At 36.0% G+C, this 22,274-nt stretch overlaps 1 protein-coding gene across 1 annotated transcript in view; it reads right to left on the bottom strand.

Annotated features, from left to right (window-relative positions):
- The window catches only part of LOC121422397 (protein kinase C-like), a 97,191-nt gene extending 94,519 nt beyond the window's left edge, over positions 1-2,672 (bottom strand). The window contains exon 1 of the mRNA XM_041617409.1: positions 2,446-2,672. Within this exon, the coding sequence (XP_041473343.1) occupies positions 2,446-2,591 (146 nt within the window). The 5' untranslated portion in view covers positions 2,592-2,672. The remainder of the gene's footprint in view (positions 1-2,445) is intronic.
- Between the last annotated feature and the right edge of the window lie 19,602 nt (positions 2,673-22,274).

Raw genomic sequence — 22,274 nt, 5'->3', positions numbered from 1 at the left:
CAGTAATACTTGCCGAACCTTATGTTTAAGTTTCATGAACTAGGTCCATATAATACTTTCTAAGTTAACATGTTGTCATTTCAATATCTTAACCTCCGGTTTGATAAGATTTGATGTTGACGCCGCCGCCGGAAAAGCGGCGCCTATAGTCTCACTCTGCTATGCAGGTGAGAAAAAATATGAAAATGGGGGGCTTAGTAACAATAAAATAATGTTTTATTTACCCAGAGTAGCCACTCTATAATAGAAAACTACTCTTCCAGTGGGCCCTCCGGCCCTGCATAACATAATTTATGTTACTACCCTTCTCCAGTCTAAATGCTCAGCGCCAAGCAAGAAGGCAGAAGGTCCCATTTTTATAAGTAGATTTTGGTACAACTCGGCCAAGGATCGAACCTCCCGTTCAGGAGGCAGATGCTCTACCACTGAGCCACTCAAACGAGTACACCCCAACAAAAAGTTGACTTGAATAACTTAGAGAAAAATCTAACTGGCACAATACAGAAAAATACCTCAAAATTGGATGTAAAATAAGGTTGACATTTCAGAGTTTCGCTTAATTTCACAAAACAGAATATATGCACATCCTGGTCCGTATGCAAAAGAGGGAACTGATGACATCACCCACTCAATATGTCTTATGTTTTTTTAATTGTATGAAATATTCTAATTTTTTCCTCACTGTCATATGAAACAAATCTTCATTCCTCCCAGAACATGTGGAAATGCCATTGTTTTAACACGTTGTGGTAAAAATTGAAATATTGTGTAATTTAAAAAAAAAGATAGTGAGGGACATCAGCGACTCCCTCATTTGCATATCACTGAATTGTTCTTTTGTTTTGTGAAAAATAAAGCGAAACTTTTAAATGTCAAAACTTTCTTATTTTACATCCCATTTTTAACTTCCAGCATTATTCTTGTTTGACTTGTCTCTATTACATGTAATTGAAATAAACATTTTTCTGGGGTGGACCACCCAAGGGTTCATTACCACCCTGTCTGTGGGGAATCTACAGTTACAATAGGACTATGGTATGCCAATGCTATACACAGCACACAATTAAAAAAATCATTAGATATCACTTTTGTGACCAAAAATACTTATTTCTGTACACTTTCAATTTATTTTTCATTTTTTAGTAACTTGGGGGGGAATTTTGTATTCACCAGAGTGCTCAAAAACTTGAATTTCGGGCATATTTTTGTATACGCCCTCTATTGGTGGAAAGTAATATGGCAAGACAATTGTAGTTTTTCAATCTCTATTTTTTAATTGAAAAAATAATTTAAAGAATCAAATTTACTTAAGAGCCAAGTCATATGATAAATAGCTTTAATGGAACCTGACAGTGTCAAAAATCAAGCATTTGTCCCAAAGAAAAAGAGAAAATAAGCCAAACATTGCCAACCTTATTTCACCACACAGGGAGGAGTAACAGAGAACAAGGTAATATCATAACCTCGTTCATAGGACTTGTTCACTGCTACCACCCTGCCTGTGGGGAATCTATAGGTAGGACTATGGTATGCCAATGTTGTACAGAGCACACACTTTAAAAAAATCACTAAAATATCACTTTTTTGACCAAAATTACTAGTTTCCTTACAGTTGCAGTTTATTTTTCATTAGTAACTTGGGTATAATTTTTGTATTCATCAGAGCGCTCAAAAACTTAATTTTGGGCATATTTTTGTGTACGCCCTCTATTGGTGGAAAGTAATATGGCAAGAAAATTTTCATTTTTTTATCTCTATTTTTAATTAAGAAAAAAATGATTTAAAGAATCAGTTGTATGAAAAATAGGTGTAATGGATACTGTCAGTGTAAAAAATTCAAGCATTTGTCCGAAAGAAAAAGAGAAAATTAGCCAAACATTGCCACCCTTATTTTGCCACACATGGAGATATAACTGAGAACAAGGTTATATCATAACCATGTTCATTGTTTGAATGAGTGGTTCATAGAATGATTGGGGGTAGACTTGACCTTTTTACCGTAAATGAAAATTGAAAAAAAAAATTGACTTGTATTGTAATTTTCCTTTTCAATATTTTTGTGCATACAGAAATCAAATGCTTCAATAATTCAATATTTGCTTTAAAAAATGCCAATAAATTTAGAGTGTATTAATTTGTTTCACCAGTAAATTGCATACTTTTGCAACTGTAAACCTACATGTACCTTTTTTTAGAGAAGAAAACAGAAAGGACCAATCATATTGTCTAAGCTCAAAAAATAAGATGGTAATTTGTTAAGGTTTTGCAGGTCTAACAATATTGAGATCTACAAGATGATCTTTTAAAAGTGGGATGAGTTCTAACCCCCCCCCCCCCCGCACACTTGAGCTTGTGGAAGACCTGTCCACCACGGTCAGAGAAAGAATCATGTACGTAAGCAAGTGTGTAGCACAATGTACATGCGTCGAATCTCGATCTACCTACCAAATGAAATCCTTGCAGTGGCTACAAAATGTCGGCTGCTTGAAAAACCTCGGGATGAATTTGTGATTTTTTATCTCATGCACGTTCTTCTGACGCAAAGCTCCCCTCCTCGCAAATCCCTTCATCTCAAGTGTCGAATTCGACATTTTAAATCCACTGTCACGGCACACACCAAATGAAAATATCCACTTTTTGAATGGAAGTACAACGTTGGACCTCGACCTCCGCTACCGTATTATACATGTACTACCCCAAATGATAACGATACAGTAATCAGTATTACGACGGGCACATCAAACCAATGTTAATGTGCTTCGTTCTTGCACAGTAGGTCTACGAGAATATCCGCCTTCGATTAAATGTTCGTGAAGGCAACTAGGAAAAAAACTGTCAGGGAAAATGTCCACGGAATAAGATACAATCCTAAGCCAGGACAGGTCGTTGGGTACATGCAAGCTGTTTCGTTCTAGCTCGACTGGTACGATGTGCTCGCCAACTGGGCGTACACCACAGCGCTGCATGCCCGCGACTCTCGATGCATGATATGCTTGAATGATAATAATACCAGCACGCGCGAGATTTGCACACTGCCTGGCGATGCCGTTGAATGGCGGATTGGGGAAATTCCCCCTGTCCAAGCCCATCGTGCACAAGATGGGCGTGGTCGTTTAACTGGTCTCCCCAAGAAACGAAATTTGGGGAAGATCTGTCTACCACGCCAAGTTACCAATTCATTGGAGTAAAGGTGTTTTCTTTCTTTTTTTTTGCTTTGTTTCGTAGATAAGGGATAGTTTTCCCTAATGGACGGGGAATTCAAATTAAATCGGCAAACTGTTGTTGGCATACAAGCTAAGAAAGCCTAGATAAACCTTTTTGAGAATAGGTATGGTACCCAACGTATAATAATGGATAAAGTCAAGAATGGAAAAATGATCTTCGTCTAAGTAATAAAGGAATTTAATTGACTAAGAAGCAATAGATCGTTTTTTGTATCGACCTGCAATGAAATGATATAAAATGATTAATTGGCTTCTAATATTGTTAGGTTCCTGTTAGGGGAAAGGGTTTCATTCCTTCGATTAAGAAAGATAATTTAAGTTTGATCTCAATATTCATAAACTTTCTTCGTCCAAAATGGATAAATCTACACTGATATTGAAGTATTCTCGTTTTGATGTTATGGCACATAAAGAGACCATTAATGATGATTTTTTTTATTTGCATGGCAAATTTTATCTTTAAACTTAAAAAAATCAAAAGCATGTTTGAGGAGTTGCTAAAATTATTTTAATTATTTTCAAGTTTGAGAGAGGCGAGAAGTCATCGACGGCGGGATAGAGGACAGGACGACCTAAGAGTGATGTAATTTTTTTGGGGGTCTCAATTTATTGAATACTAGGGCCAATATAAAGTAACAAAAGTTAGACGATCAGGACCTTTTTCTAATTACTTTCTCCTGTCTTCTCTTTTCTCTCGCTTTCTCCTTTCGCCCCAGACCCCCCCCCCCCTTTGAAGATGATTAACATCGTCAGGGTATAGTGTTTGTGGGTTGAACGATATCTAGTCTGCAGGCACAGACCCTGATTGGAGAGGAAAACAGTTGTCGGGGACGAAATAGCCAATAGTTTGGACTTATGATATTTTCGGAGACGAAATGGCGAACTGTTTTGACTAATGCTTTTTTTCCTACTTGCTTGTTAAATTTTTCTAGCTATGGAGGAGAAGGAATCGATCGAACTCCCAATTGAAAACCCTGGCTACGGGGCTGATGACTGTTTTGTCTAAGAAGTTGGTGATTATATCGTATTTCCAATTGAAATACATTTTCCTTGGGACGGTTTACTGACGGTTGGTCTAATATCACTTGGTCTAATCATCAGATGGGCTAACAACATTCGGGCTAAACCCACTTAGTCTTTTGGTCTAATGACCACTTGGTCTAATAACCAATTGGTCCAATGACCACCTGGTCTAATAGCCACTTGGTCTAATGCCCAGTTGGGATAATCGTCACTTAGTATAAATTTCATTTGGTCTAATTGCCACTTCGTCTATTTTTTTATTGTCACTTGGTCTAACTGCATTTGGTCTAATACCAGTTTGTCTAAAACTCGGTTGGTCTAATACTAGTTGGTCAAATATGCAATTGGTCTAATCCTCACGTGATCCATTATTCAGTTGGTCTAATGTGCAGTTGGTCTAATGTGCAATTTGTCTAATTTACATTTCGGCTAATTTCCACTTGGTCTAATAGTCTAACATTCATTTCGTCTTCATGCCATTTGGTCTAATTTGTAAAGTGTGAATGGTGACTTGTTTTCAATTTTCTGGTGAGATTTTAAAGTTACTTTCCGTGCGCCGGCTTCGAATCTTCACAAGCGTGCCCCTCGAATTGGTGTACAGTTAGAGCGCGACGTATATTTCCATCCCCAAATTTTGAAAAAAAATTGGGATTTTCAAAAGCCTGTATGTGGGGAAGAAAAAAAAAAAAATTATTTGGGGATTAAACAAACTTTGGGGATTTTTGAAGGTTTTAGTGAAAAACAATAAAATTTTCTATTTTTTCTGTGAAATAACGCTAATATACGATCATAGAGGTGGATCCACCTCTATGTATATACTTTTATGAATACGGTGAATATAGTGAACGGCTGGCTTAACCCAATTAGGGTTCCCAGCTTTCAAGAAAACAAAAATCCTGATTTTTCTCTGATGAAGTTTGAAAATTCCCTGATACTTATTTTAACCCTTTCCCAGTTCTTATGTTTTCTAAGTTGTTGCAGTAAATTGGATGTATAATTATTATTATTTATTCAATTCAATTCATTTACTTCCTCTTTCAATCTTTTTACATTTACAATAATAGTTAAACGTTTGAATCAATTTTCATAATACAATACCATGAAATCGAAAGGGAAGGAGACCAACCAAAAAGCAGAGTCCGTATGGTGAAGGCCCCCTCCCCCTTTATAAGTACATGTTTTGAATAAAAAAAATAGACCAAAAATATATATATCTAAAATAAACAAACAAAACTAAAAGTAAATAAATAAATAATAACGAAAATATTTCAGTATACACTGTATACAGAAAACATAAAACCCTTAACGATGAAAGATATATTTATATACACAAAGATATTAATAAACACATTTACCTATCAAGTTCTGAATTACTTTTGGGAAAAAAACAATAATCTAATATGAATTCAGATTTTTTTTTTAAGTTTTCCTTTGAAATTTTGTATTGAATTACATTGTATAATATCCTTTAAAAAAGAATTCCACAATTTTGAACCTGTAAAAAACTAATTTCTTCTGTGCAAACGAATTTCATAAGCACTTTACTCGCCAGGCGAGTTCCTTTCATTTACCTCTGAATAAAACAGTTCTACTATATTCCGAGGTAAATGAAAGGAACTCGCCTGGCGAGTGAAGTGCTTATGATTTTTTTTTTTACAAACATATCATTTAAAAGGTAATGGTAATTGTTTATTGATAAACTTGTACATTAACTGTTCGTGTTGAAAAGAATATAAATAGTTTACCTTCAAGACTTTATTTCTCAAAAACAGAATATTTCTATGTGCCCTGAATTCTGCAATGACTAATACATACGAATCACTCTTTTTTGTAATATAAAAAGTCTTTTAATTTGAGAATTTGCTGCGTTACCCCATGCAACAATTCTGTAATTCAAGTTAGGTAAAAAAAATAACGTTGAACATATTGATAACAAAATATAATGGGGTAAGAAGTGACTTAATTTTCTAATGACACCAATGTTGCGAGCAATGATTTTACAATATTGTACATATTTATACATATATATATATGCGTATTATTACCAGTAGGCATATACTTGTACTGTAGTAAAAGAGGCTACACTAAAAAAAAACACAATAGCATGTCATTCAATGATTGCTGTTTTAATATACAACAAAATATAACAGAATCTAACTGAATATTGTGCTTTTGACTTTTGGGCCGATCAAAATTCCCTGATTTTGCCCTCATTTGAGGCATCATTCCGCAGTCACTGATTTGAGGCCAATTCCCTGATTTTTTCCTGACTGGAAAAACGTTAAAAATCCCTGATTTCCCTGATGGGCTGGGAACCCCGCCAATCTATTTCAAGGAGGAGGCGAAGAAGAAGAACAAAAAAAAAACAGAATGGGAAGATACATAAATGAATGACTACTGTGGTGATAAGTGATAACTGATACAAAATGACTACAGTAATTGATTAATTTGTATAATCTATATTATTTACAAATAAGGAAATAAACTTTCATCTCAACATTGTCATGAGGCATTGTCGTAGAATCTAGAGAATCTTTTTTTTAAACGACAAGATTTCATTTACCCCTAAAAGAGCACTCAACATACCGTTTGATGATCAGGTGGGTGTTTCATAAAGCTGTTCGTAAGTTAAGAGCGACTTTAAGAACGACTGGTGATTCTTTCTTTTGGTAAATGGTTTATTCATTGGCGATGCTTTAGCTCGTAAGAAAGGATCACCAGTCGTTCTTAAAGTCGCTCTTAACGAACGAACAGCTTTATGAAACGACCCACAGGTATGGAATGTCAGACATATTTCTGTCTGGTGGTAATTATCATCAGCCCATCAAATTCCACGATTCTTCTACGGGGGAAAATCATCACAGGTACGACATCTCAATTTGCGATAAAGCGCCAGCTGTGTTAATAACACGTCATGCTGATCTGTTACACAAAAAATCCTTAGGTAATACTAAGTGCGTTAGAAAATACATGTATAACAGCTTTGGCAACTTTTGTATTTAAATAGGTTGTAAAAGAAATGAATGAAGAGAACAATGGTAGACGTAGCTTAAAACAAGTTTCCCCAGAGCTATGTGCCCTTTGGAAAAAATCAAACCCGGGCCCCCAGCTTTTAGCAGCTATATATATATATATATATATATATATATATTATTTAAGTTCAGATTATCAGTTTGCACTTCAGTCCAGTTTATTCTATTCCAAAAAATTGAATGCAAAGTGGATACGAATGAAACTCAGAATAAAAAAAAAGGTATGAAAAGTTATGAATATATGAGTATTTCTTTTTTACTTCACCCATATTAGAATCCAGAAACTAAGAGTTACAAGTGCAACATAGAATTTTAGTTTCAGTTTGGTTAATTTTTATTTCAACTCAAGTCAATTTAACAGTAAAAGAAATCATTACAAAGATAGAAATGAATATACAAGTATATTCAGTATGACAATACGACATAGATAAATAAACAATATGATAATCATATTAATAATGATATTTAGAATAGAATAGAAATGATTTATTTGAACAAAAGAAATCATCCGCGGCCCAAAGGCCGAATTCTAGATTTTTAGACAAATACAAAAATATACATAAAAATTACAACATAATGAGAAACGGGAATTAGAAACACACACAAAAAATAATCACATGCCTGGTGTAAATACATACATACGTTATTGCCTTTATTTACAATGAACTATATACCGGTAATCATAATAATTACTGTAGACTATTCATGATAAAGCAGTTTGCATAAAATTCCTTTTATTCATCTTTACTATTTGAATAAATGCTGATGAAATGGAGGGATCCACTAAAAAGCAGGGCTTGTTGAGTGTGGATTCCTCAATAATCGAATAATCGTACATGCCGGTGATTTTACTCGAACTTATATGCAGGCTGTTTCTGAGAATCCAACGGAGGGATTCCTTTTCGAGGGTCTGGTCCAGCAAACTGAAATGAGTCTGCATAGGAAGGTGGAAGGACGCCATCTAGTGGTAGCGCTGCACTATCATCACGCTGATTTGCCAGATTGGTACTCGGTGCTGGGGGGTGAATTACCACCACGGAAGGAGCGCCAATGTGAGGAGTGTCGATGTCACGTGATCTTGGGATGGGCACATCTGAAATGGAGGAAGGTGTTAAAAGAAATCATACTAGCGATAATGCCCATTATGATCAATACGTTTCAAACTATACCAACATAAGAATATTCATTTTGTCTGCATGTACACGTTATACGGTAACTTGAAAACAATGTAATAAAACATGTTCTTTCTAGACCCGATATTAATATTCATGTAGTTGCAGTGTTGAATCATTAAGATAAAGACCTACATGCACATTTTCATGCTTAATTAATAATCTTTTGTTTTCAAAGTAAATTTGCCATGTTCTCATTCAATGGTCGTACCATCGTTTTTTTTTTTTTGGGGGGGTCATAACTTTAACAGAAATGCCCCCATCAACACAAAAATAACATTGAAACAATCGCGACATTGAAAATGGCGATCTTATTAAGAAAAGAGTGTATCCGATGTTAATTCTCTTGAATATTACTATACATGCATAATCATGATAATTCCTTTAGTGAGTGTGTCGAGAAATTATTGAAAATTAACAATCATTTTAAGCTAAATAATCCGCAACAAAGAGGCTATGAGTATGACACACTAATGGTTTCACTTCCAGAAAACAAGATAATGATTATAATATAGAGTATTTATATTGCGCACATATCCACCTTGTTAGGTGCTCAAGGCGCTCCTATATTACCCGGGTAAGCTATAGGCGTTCATAGCGCACACAGCTTTTTAAAGGCCCGGTCACATATAGCCCGACGCACGACCCGCGCATTGAAAATTGGAAAATAGGGCCAGTGCGTTGTTGTGCGCTCAACTCCTGTCAGAATTTGTGAAAGGCTAGCGAACTTGCATCGAATACATAACATATTGCTAACGCGCTGCGCGTATACTGGACGCATTTTGACCGTACACAGAGCGCATATGCAAAACCTCCCAACGAATGCATTACGTATTGCGAGCGTGTTGAACGAATGGCTAGCGCTGGGCTAGCGCATGCACTGCGCATTCAACGCGCAGCCCGCGACCAAAAACTTCCAGTCACGTGACTGTGGCTGCAAAACTAAAAAGAACCTCGGGCCAGATGACACCCAGGGATATGAATACTCCTACTATGTCTGGTGCCGGTGAGAATCAGTCTTGATCAAGATTGGGAGGGACGCTATGGAATGATGCACAAGGACAGTTTTGCTTTTTAATGCATATTTCATTGTTAATGTTTAATTAAAATAATACGCTTTGTGTTTGCCCATTTCATACGTGGACAGTGCAGATTGAAAACAAGTGGTAATAAAAGTCTTGGTAAATGATTTTTTATCAACCTCTCATTTCAACTGTTAAACAATGTGCTTTGTCATGTTTGTATTCGATTTTAATATTCCAAAAATATCAAAAGAGAAAGCGTTAGTTATTAAACATAGTAAAATGTTTATTACACCTTCAATTTTGTCATTCTCATTACAACACGTTTTGTTTAATGTGCAGTAGATTATGGAAACTATCCTAATTGAACAAGTCCCTCAGTTCAAGTTTCAGTGTTTGTACCTCTTTTTTTTCTTTTAGTTTTTCTTCGTTTATATTGTTTGAACTATTGATTTGCTATTACCTGAATATTAATAATGAAAACTAATGTAAGGGGACTTGCCAAGTAAATGATATAAAAAATTGAATGCAAAAGATTAAGACAAAGATTTTAATGTTATAGAAATGCTAAAAAAGAAAACACTTATAATGATTTTAGTTTATTCCATTTCGGTTTTGTACCCCCCTTCCTTCCCCTCAATAAAAAAATGATGGGGGTATTAACTTTTGCAAGGTCTTTAATAAAAACAATTAGTGCATTAAATAAATACAGCACAGTCTTGTTTCTTGTCAAACTTATGTTTATTAAACTTACTCTTCTGCAGCATGCAAATTGGATTTACACAATGTAAAAGTCGACATAATAATCAATGAAATGGAAATATAAAAACGCGAATACATTTAGTTCTTGAAATAGACAAAATATAATTACATAATTAAAGAGAGGACATGAATAATGAGAAAAAGATAAAGAATAGGAATTGAAAGGGATATCAGGAAAATGGGAGAAGAATTATATTAGAACACATTTGGTAAAAAAGACTGACGTGATATCCAGTAAAAAAAAAACAAGTACGCAAAACCCTATAAACAACTGTATACATTAATTTTGTAGAAGAAATACTAGTTATTTAGAAAATATATTTTGTTACTTATACTTACACTACCAAAGAAAAATAGTTTGAAAATATTTTATATCTAAAGCAGTTTCAATTTATCAGGCAGTGAAAACACAAGTTATTTTTTGAAAAAAAAGTTGCCGGAATATCTGAATATTATCACTGTACATAATATTTTTAATACTTTACAAAAAAGAGAGGGGAAATATAAAAAAAGCTAATAGACACATGTAGGAGAAAGGGGTGTGTGGATTTAATGATAAAATAATAATAAATAATAACTTTTTATTTACCCAGGGTAGCCATTTCAGTTAGGAAACTGTTCTACCAGCGGGCCCTGCATAACATAAGATGTAATTATTTCCCTTCTCCAATCTAAATGCTGAGCGCCTAGCAAGAAGGCAGAAGGTCCAATTTTTATAAGTCTTTGGTATGACTCGGCCAAAGATCGAACCCACGACCTCCCGTTCATGAGGCGGACGCTCTTCCGCTGAGCCACCATGCCCGGATTTGTCTTCAAATGTTACATTTGTTTCCTTACTCCTTCTGGAGACTTGTAGTTGGTGAATAGTCAGTGCCATTAGGTTATGCTGATGTTGAAGAACTGCAATTTTATATTTCATTTGAGTGTCAGGATCATCCATCTTCCGAGGTGATTCTTTCGAGGGCTGGAGGAGAAGTGATGAGGAGTTGGTGCCGGATCCACTTTAATGCCCTATGACTACACGCTAGGCACACGCCGGGTATAGGTTATGAACACGCAAGATACACGTTGTGTGCGTTAGAGAAACGTTCAGCACTCGTTCAGCATTCGTTCAGCTCGTTCATATTCGTTGTGTGTTCGTTGGAAAGCACGTTATGTGTGCGCCAGTCGTTCGTTCGAAATCAGCCGCCGAATACTCAACGTAGGCTCAGCGTACGTCTAGCGTTGGTCTAGCGCGCTTTGCGAATGTTTAGCGAGTTCATGGCGTATAGAGTCATGCGTCGAGCTCTGCGCATATTTTGGAGCATGCTCAAAAAAATCACGACGCACAAGCGAAGAGCGTCGAATACATAACGTTGGTAAAACGCGCTCGTCGAACGCTTAACGAACAATAGCGCAGATCTAGCGAGTAACAACGCATTGACCAAAACAGCAAAAATTCAACACGTGGGCCATGCGCCCCTCGTGCGTCGCCTATATGTGACCGGGCCTTTAAGGAATTACTTCCTACCGGTACCCATTTACCTCACCTGGGTTGAGTGCAGCATATCGTGGATCAGTTTCTTGCTGAAGGAAATTACGCCATGGCTGGGATTCGAACCCACGACCCTCTGTTTCAAAGTCCGAAGACTAATCCACTGGGCCACAACGCTCCATGATGTGACATTTACATACATGACTTATTTAGGTTGTGAGTTGTTGGTTAGATTGGAGTAATCCTCCTTCTTCTTACACCAAGTTTGTAAATTTTAATCCGACAACCATCGTTTTGCACTGACACAAATTAAGAAGTATCTTTATGTTGCAGAAACAAATGAACAAACAATCAAACACCCCACCCCCCAAAAAAATGATAATAAATAAGAAAACTGCTGTTTAGGCCTGTCTTTGGGCCTTTTCACATGTGAATCATTGTACTGCAATTGCAATTCATCTTTAGAATCATCGGAGCTTTCACATACCGTCCTTTCACACCGTAAAGAAAATTGTAATGTCAATGATGATTCCAGTGAAAAATAAGGATAATGACGAAGTTTTAGCACGTGTGAAACCAAACCATATAGATTCACGAACGCTCATCACAATCACGAATTCAAATTCCTCTCAGGAGGCGAGTTCCAGAACAAGTTTCACTCAAATTATGGTACGAATTTTACGTGCGAAAGGCTTGACCTCCAAACATCTTTTTGGGGCGGAGCTTACGTGTCCTTTCAAGCACTTCCGTATATAGATAATACAATTGTTATGCACTCAGTCGTATCGATACAGTGCTTTGATTGACAAGTCACCAAGGACAAGTACCGCCTTCGCTAGGGAATTCGAATTCAATATTTTTTTTCGAGTGAGCTAGCAGCCTCTATACTTCTGTAAAGATTGGTGTGATAGATGATATTCTACCAAAGTTTTAGACGGGCTTTTAATCTGCCAAACAATCAGATATTGGTTGAATACCTATTTGAGGTTGATTTACGATGGTTGCATTGCTGGCTTCTTTCTTCCTGGAATCGTTGTGTTTAGCCATATGGCAGCAAAAAGCTATTGCCAATTTGACCATAATAATGAATGCTACGATCTTAAGAGTACCTTGTAACAAATAAAGATGATAATAGAAATAGAATTATATACATAATAATAATAAATACAAAAATGGTTTTGTTAAAACGACAAAGAAGGGGGGTAAAGGAGGTAGGAGTGCACAACAAGTATAGCGGAAGCATAAAGCTAAGCGACTTATGGGGAGTTGCAAGAAACTTGCGATCAATCGCAAGTCTATCTTTGGTCCCTAAATCAATCACATGTCTTTTAGTTAATTGCAAATGAGTGATTGATTGCTAATCTGCTCTTTGAAACAAGAAGTTTAATCTGATTTGCTACAGCTAACGTTGATCTATCAGTGGTAAATTGCAACAGAATATTTTGAAATTGATCGCAAATATTTTCTTGCAACACCCCCCTATTCTATCATTGATTTATTGCGCAATAATCATAGTTATCAATGGAATCAAAACAAATCACTGTCACTGACCTAGATTTCAGGGGGGGGGGCGTTTCATGAAAGGACTTGTCGGACGTTTTATCCGACAAGTTCCATTTTATTCGACAGTTACCATAGGAACAGTGTCTGTCAGCCAGACAAAATCATGGAAAGATGTCAGATCTGACAACTTGTTGGATGAAAATATTGATGAAACGCTCCCCAGATATTCAAGATTATGAAGTTGATCAAGACTCTGACTGAGTGACTGTGCGCGATATCTGAGTGACTCAACTGAGTCAGTGACTGGTTGAAAGGATGAGTGAGTGAGTGAGTGATGGAGTGACTGGGTATTGACTGCTTGACTGAGTGAGTGCCTGCATGAGATACTGAAATAATTGAGTGAGTGTATGAATACGTGACCGAGTGGCTTTCTGACTCAATGATTGAGTGAGTTGGTTACTGACTGTGCAAGTAGGTAAGTGAGCGGGACTCTGAATGACCGAGTGACTGGCTGAATCGATCTGAGGCTGACTGAGTGAGTGACTTGACTGAGCGAATTTGCGAGGGACTGAATGAGTTGGTGACTTAGTGATGTAAATGTGTGGGGTCAGTCAGAGTTGGTGACCGCGAGTCAGCAAGCGACTGACTGAAGGATTGAATTATTTATTGCAATTTATTCATTTATTTCTGTTTTGTTTAGACCGGTGGTCTCTTCAGTACATACAAAACTGAATTTCGAGAGAGCCATGTACGTATAAAATTACATTTTACAATCATGATACAGTGATGAACAACGAAAGTAATAAAATAGAATCAATTAAAAAGGAAAAACTACATGCTATGTAAGAGAATTGAAATTCGAAATTATACATGTCAAATTAACATTACATGATAGAGCTCACGGATTGTAACAATAAATTAGCAAACTACATGGTTATAACAATTAAATGTAATAGGCGATAATGAACATGAAAATGGTATGAAAATTAAGAAGTAGGAAAATCAAAAAAATAATTCTACAGTTAATTATTAATACAGATAAAATAACAACCAATGGGTACAAGCGACTAACTAGGATAGTGACGAGGTGACAGTGTTACTGGGGAAAGAACGAGTGAGTGAGTGAGTGAATGGGAGAGTTTTACAAAGAGTTCAGTATGACTTATACCTCAGTCACATTTTCCCCTAAGGCGGCAGTGACGGCCAGTCGAAAACAGTCGTTTTATTCATTTTCATTCAAACCACTTATCATGTAGCAGGTAAAAATGTTTAAAACGGCTGTTGCGACTCGTTGTACGGCCTGGGAAATGTGACTAAGGTAGAAGGGTTCTAGGACAATTACCCCCCGGACAATGAGCCCTCGGACAACTACCCCGGACAATTTCCCCGAGGAAAATTACCCCCAAGGACAATTACCCCCGGACAAGTACCCCCGGACAATGACCCCCGAGGACAATTACCCCCCCCCCGACAATTACCCCCCGGACAATTGCCCCCGAGGACAATTACCCCCAGAAAATCCCCCCTTCTCTCCAGCATCAATGTTATAATTGGAAACCATTGTAAGCTTTTGTCGGTGGCACAGGTTTTCGAAATATTTTCTATTTAACTTATGTTGATAACTTTTCCTTTCTCTTTTATATTGCTCTTTTTCCTGTTCTCTCACTTTCTTCTTTTTTCCTGTTATTTTGTTTAGCGGCGCCTTCTGCATCATGAAAAATGGAAGGAGGGGGCTTGCACCCGAAACCCCCCGTTTGGCTATGCATATATTCATCAGAAAATGTGTAAACTGACCCTCATTTAAAGTTTTCATACAACAATTGAACACGATTAGTCATAATAATCAGAAATGCTGAATATCTTCGATTCCAAAATATTTGATTTTCAAAATATTTATTTTTGGTTTAATTTCAGGAAAGAAATCAGGCAAATAGATAAAACGTAAAAAGAAAACACCCTCATAGGTAGAAATATTGAAAGTCGATAACGCAACTATCAACACTACACTGTCAAGTAGGCCCAAGTAGGACCTATACACCTGTTATTTCAAAACAATTCAACGAACAAGAAGCTAAGAATTATGAAACAATTGGTGCACATTTCAGATTAAGATGTGGCTTTATAACTAAATACAGTAAGCTAAAACACTTTATGCAAAGATAATACACACAAAAACACCTTGTAATTTTACCATTTAGGCCCTAAATGGATTACATGGTGTTTTTGTGTGTTTATTCTTGGGTGAAAGCAATTAAACATTGAAGAAGGAAATTAAGTACCAAAATTACTTAATTGTAAACAATATGACAATCAAATACAGTGTTTTTTCTATACAAATTTGCAATCATGAGAGTATACAATTCGTTTAAGGTGCATTTTAAGGACGGTTTGTAAGAATTTATAAAGAAGTAGGCCTATGCAAATCAAATAATGCGCCCGAGCAGCGTGAGCTGAAAATATTAATATTTAGACCATAAAACGGACATTTTACTGAGCACTTGAAAAAATCAATTTGAAAATTTAAAAATAATGAAAGCTTGATATCCGAGATGAAAAATGTTTGTATATTGACTTCAAAACTTGATATTCTAAGCTCCATATCAGCCTATATTGAGCAAGATATGAATCTCATCGAAAAAGCAAAGCGAGCTGTAAGCGTGAGCGAAATTTTTTTTATAGTGACATAAAAAGAAAGTCTTCCCTTCAGCTTAATTAATTCAATCCTCTTCCTCCTCTCATTTTCCTCTTCTTTTTTCTATCTTCCTTTCTCCCTTTTTTTTGCTCCGTCATTTTTTTAGGGGGGGGGGTAGGGTGAACAAATCTCAGGGAGGGGCACGTGCCCCTTGCCCCCGTATTACGCCACTGCGAAGATTGCCAAAACGAATCATCTTATGCTACGGTGACATACAACTTATGATCGAATTCTGGGTTTCGTAAAGATTTGCAGATGGCAGCTCTTGCAAATAGGAGGCCCTAAATTTTTTTTCACCCATACTTACCCAGGTCGGCCGCTCAAAGTTGATTTTAATTTGTTTCTTTGAAGGGAGGGATGTCCCAGTGGAGTAGTGAGAAAAAAATTTGAGGAGGCTCAATACAGCGTATCACGTAAAAAATAAAGATGCGAACGAGCGAAGCAAGCGAGCGAAATTGCAACATTTTTATTACAAAAGTCAAAGTTCTTGATAGATTTTGACACAACATTTTCGAAAATAATAGGCCAATATTTCACCCTAATCCCTTTCCTTTTCTTATTTTTTCTTGGTCATGAAAAATAAGGGGGGGGGGGGCAAAACGCAGATGTCCTTACAGTCATTTCTACGCAACATAAAAAGTGTAATAATCTTACAAGCCCTATTAAAATAGTGCGAGCGCGAAGCGCGAGCTGGAAATTTTTGGAATTGCATGTATATATTTTAACCTCAAAATTGACTATTCTGGGAAATGTTTGTGAACCTGAACAAGATGCGTATATAGATAATTACTGCGTGAAGCGCGAGCAGATTTTTATAATATGGTTTCTAGCTTGATCGAAAAGGGACCTGTTAATGAGGCTTTGCAGTTAGCCATTAAAACGATACATATTTCAATTAGTAAATAATGCGAGCGCGACGCGCGAGCTGAATTTCTTTTGACATTCTGACCTAAAAAAATGACATTCTTAGCACTTTTTGTAATAATTGAAGGTATAGGTACAAAACCAAACAATTGATGCGAGCGCGAAGCGCGAGCGGATAAAAAAAATTAGATTTCAGACCTTAAAATGGGACACTCTAATCATGTTTTGTAAATCATGAAAAAGAATGGGTAATTTGGTTTCTTCCAACATTAATTATGCGAGCGCAAAGCGCGATCTGATCTGAAACTAGACGATTTTAGCACGTTGTGAATAAAGATGAAGCTGCGTATCTCAATGTTGTGCGCGAACAGAATCTGGGCATTCTGATATTTTTATCACGAAAATAAATAATGCAAAATACTTGATATTCCTGTATGAAAATTGTGAGTTTGAGCACTATCTATAGAATTGTGTAGGGAAATTGTGAAGTGGATTTTGAAAGCACTTAATAAATTATGCGAATGTGAAGCGCGAGCTGATATCTTCATTATTATTTTGACCTACGACCTGGAAATTCTGGGACTAAGGACATTTTCTTATATGAAAATGATGACAACTTAATTCCTCTTCCTAGGCGCGTTATGAAACATATGAAACTGTGATATTCTTTCCTGAAAAGGGACAATTTAGTCATTAAGAATTCATGAGAATTTTATTATCATATTAATAAGCCTTAGGAGTGAGTGAAATGTGTTGACACTGAGGCCTGACAACTGGATATTTTAAGCCCTTTTGTAATCATGAATAGGATTTGTGAGTTGATATATTTTTAACAAAAATGCGAGCGCAAATCGTGAGACGAGAGTTTTGGTAAACTGTCATAAAAAGGGGAGTTTGTAAATCAAACAAAATAATGGCCTAGCTGAAATAATGTTTGTATATCGACTTCAAAACTTGATATTTTAAGCTACATATCAGCCTATTTAGAAAGATATGTATCTCATCGATTTCAAGATACTTTAATAAGAATGCCTTGAGTACTTCTTACGTCAAACGTACGGCCGACGTATGACTTTATTGTCCTCGGGGGGGGGGGGGATAATTGTTCCCGATGGTTTTTGTCCTGGGGGGTAAGTGTCGGGGGGGGGGTAATTGTCCGGGGGATAGTTGTGCGGGGTAATTGTCTGGGGGTAATTGTCCTCGGGGGGTAATTGTCCGGGGGGTAGTAGTCCTGAAGTAGCACTTAAATGTTGAGTTGAACCCGGTATTACCGCACTGGTCAAATCATCCACAGAGGACGTGGCAATCTCAATAAGAATATTTTTTCTTTTGTCACCCAAATGAGGGTATTGGAGAAAAAAATACAAATTCTGAAAATGGTGATGATTTAACAAAATAATATATCCGGAAATCAGTTATGTACAATGGTTACAAATGATTTACACTTTTTAGAAATATAATTTTGGGTACGGCCGTTAATAGATAATCAAGAAATTATTAGAATTACATTTGAAGCATTATGCAAAATTGATTTCTGCAGGCACCATTTGGTGTTGTGATGTGCGAAATTCTTATTGAAACACATAATATAATTATGCGTTTAATAATAATTATAATGAAAATAATATTTTAATGTACTTCTTTCTACTTTCCTCATTTTTTGTTTTTATATCTAAACAGATAATAAAATTCATCCCCAATTTTATTCAAATTATAAAATTGACAAAATTCAGTTCCGTATTTCAATTCCATTGTATCTACCTGTCATAACTGGTAACATCGACATTTTGTGAGAACAACTCTGTCCGAAAGTGGAATCAGGTATTATTTTGTCTAAACACAAGGTTGTTTTTATTATTCCATATTTAAAACAATGTGTACTTCTACTACTTCCACTACTACTATATTGTTGCTGCTACAACTACTAATATTACTGTCAATATTACTACTATTACTACTACTACTACTAAAACTTGGCCTAATATCATCAGCATCGTCATCATCATTAACATCGTCATCGGCACCATCATCCACACAAATATTCTTACCATCATCGTCCATGAGTAGTAATCAATGTGTGAAGATTCAACGGCCTGCGGCAGAAGAAATGGAAGATATTAAACAAAATTGACAAGATGTCCTTTTGAACAAAACTCATCAATGACCGATGCCTTGCGATGGACATTGACCAACATGGTATTGTCACTCAAATTTATATATCCAGTCAAATATTTAGACATTGTCGAATTTGAGAACTTTCGCTTTACCCCGAATGTTCGTAACAGCGAGCAACAAAGAACGAGGAGTTCAAATTTCAAGTTGAAGTCCGTTATTCATGCGTTATGCTGGTTTATTAAAAGGAAAACCTTCCAACTATAAGTTAGCGAGTGCAATCACCCGAACATAGGGACACAAAAGATATCAAATCTTAACAGAATAAAAAATACTCCTTTGCTGAAATAGAGCTGGGTTTTACTGCAAACAGGCCCGTTCCAAACGGCGGGCTTAAGAAGAAAAATACATCTGCTTAATACAGACTCTGAAATGACTTTACACGTACGGGGAAGGAGTATTATAATAACATTTACGAGGTAATTCCTACCACAATTTATATAGGCAGTCGCCATATGCCGTTATGTGAAGTAAGCAGTGAATGATAAGCATTTTATACAACAAGGAACAACAATGATCATATTCATGATAATTCCATTTTCAGTCGGGAAGAGTTATCTTTGAATCTCTTCCCAAAACGAAATAATCGCATATTTGTTCCACTTCAACATTTGTTACAAAAAAAGACTCCCTGTTCTTGAATCAATAATCTAAATTCCAGTCTAAAATGACACCACCGATTGTACACTTACATTTCCCTGGTGAAAATATCCGCATGGAATTTGGTCTTTGGTGGATACATATTCTCATTTTTCCCCAATTTGTACACGGAGTGGCGTTTACAATTATGGATCATTGTTTGGATCATGGTTTGGACTTAACAGTTGTATTCAAATAAATACATAATTAAAGTCTAAAGCAACAAAGTTAATCTTCATTGAATTAAGCACGGTTGATACAGAAAGCGTTAGTCAGTTTGGGATGATAAAATAACATAATGTTAAAGCTTTTTCCAACCTGAACATTATTTTTGACAAGTTGGTGAACTTTCTCAAGCCAAGTTAACAGTCACAAACGATGCTGCCTGAGGTTCTTAACTCCGTAGCTCTTAATCACTGGACCAAAGATGGATGACAATATATCCATAGTCTCTAATGAAGTATTGGTTTAATCGTTTTCAGTCACAATGATTCGTTCAACTTTCTTTTCCAGAAGTTACTTTCAAAGTGAATTGATTGAATGAAAGCTTAAAAGCTATTGTTAAGATAGGTAGTAGCTTAACCATTACTTTATTTAAGCAAGGTTTTTGAGAATTTCAAAAGCTTGTTTAGACTGTTAAACAACTTTTGGTAAATAGCGTTGTAATTCCGATGTAACAGAAAAACTTTTTAAAAAGAAGATGGGAAATTGAATATTAAGGAAGAATATCTGAAGCGGTAATGGGAAACATACCTGACTTTCAAATTGAGACTAGAGACAATATTTGACCCCGGTCGCCACTCGTCGAAATAATTCAGTCGGTTAAAAGTCATACGTGTGTTAAGCTGTGAGAGTGTAACCCGCTGGAAGAGCGACGCATCTGTTCACTGAAATAACTACTAGTAATCATAACACTTAAAGTTACCGAAATTCATTGCACTTTTATGGATAAAAAATACTTTCAGTTATGGCGAAACTTACTGTGGATCACTTTATGTGATTAAGAATTGTCAATAGACTTACTAATATTGTATCGATTCATTCTGACATTTTCATTTTGTTTTCATTGAAGTAGGACTTAGGGACACAGAATATATTCATAATAAATAGAAATGAAGGATGTTGTTCAACTCACAGTTACAAACAAAAAGTATAATTTCGTCACGTTTTAGTTTCCATTTCCATGTTAAAACACAATGCTACACGGTCTTATCGAAACAATTAACTGACACAAAGTACTTGAAAAACAACTGACATTGTTTAAATGATTAAAATAGCTTCTTTTGACAAGAAGTCCATCATTTATTCTGAAAGTGTAGGGCAGAAACAAGTTACTGACATAGAATACTTGAAAACACCCTCTTGAATTCTGTCAATGATTATAAAAGAAGAATTTCATCATTAGCTGGCGAAGTGGGGTTGAAAAAAGGGTGTCATGGTCCCTTCTTGATCAGTGAGCGAAAAACAACAACAACGTAAATGGGTGAAAACTGTGTTGAGGTTCAGAATGCTATACAGTTTCATTAGCGAAGACATATGAACGCACTTTCACTTACCCTGCCATGCTCTTCACCCTATTATGGTGATTAAAATTCGTTATTGTTTACGTCTCACTGGAATGTTTTGAACTATGCATTTAATAGGCAATTTCATTTAAAATGAAAGCACCAGTCATTGCTTTGGTCGAATAAAATGTCCCAATTAAGTAAACCTATTTTCTTGTTCCTTTGAATACATTTTTTAAAGGTTCTTGGTGACCATTATATTTTTAATTGAAAAAAAATTAAAACAAAGTATTCGTGATTCATTGAATCCAGATTTTCAACATTACGATAAAAATGACACGTTACTGAACTTATATTACATAATAAATGGAGTTGCCCCCATTGTTCGTTTTCGCATACATTCGTAATTCCGAAGCTTCGTTATTCCGAAGGTTAGGATATTCCGAAGGTTCGTAATTCCGAAGGTTCGTTGGTCCGAAAACAAAGTGAGGTTTGTAATTCCGAAGGTTCGTTAATCTGAAAACGAAATGAGGTTCGTAATTCCGAAGGTTTGTTAGTCCGAAAACGTAATGATTAACGAACCTTATTTCGTTTTCGGACTAACGAACCTTCGGAACAACAAACCTTATTTCGTTTTCGGATTAACGAACCTTCGGAACAACGAACCTTATTTCGTTTTCGGATTATCGAACCTTCGGAATTACGCCACAAATGTTCGGATTAACGAACCCTATTACGTTTTCGGATTAACGAACATCGAGGTATAGGCAATTTACGTGTTTCGGAATTACGAACCTTCGGAATTACGAAGTGTAACCGTATGTTTTTTTTTTAATTTGCTTTTATTACGGCGTTCAAGATAATACAAGATTAATATGTTGACAAATGCAATATATACAAAATCTATATCATAAACAATATAATCATAGTATGATCTAAGTATAAAGTTCATTAAAAAAGTTAAGAAATACAAAAAATTAATTAGATTAATGAGCACAGGAGACCGCCATCGTTAACGGTTAAGCTTGGACATGTGATCATGTTACAAACACATCCACACCCCTAACACCCACACTGACATAACACACACAAACACACCCTCCCAACCCACCCACCCTCCTCTCCACACACAGGCTCAATTACAAATCATGACTCTGTTATAATTTGATGGATTTTTTTTCAAAAGTTTC

This window comes from Lytechinus variegatus, chromosome 10 (assembly GCF_018143015.1).
Source record: "Lytechinus variegatus isolate NC3 chromosome 10, Lvar_3.0, whole genome shotgun sequence".
NCBI classification, from domain to species: Eukaryota; Metazoa; Echinodermata; class Echinoidea; order Temnopleuroida; family Toxopneustidae; genus Lytechinus; species Lytechinus variegatus.
The sequence above is the reverse complement of the archived record's forward strand: the minus strand, read 5'-3'. Positions and strand labels throughout refer to the sequence as shown.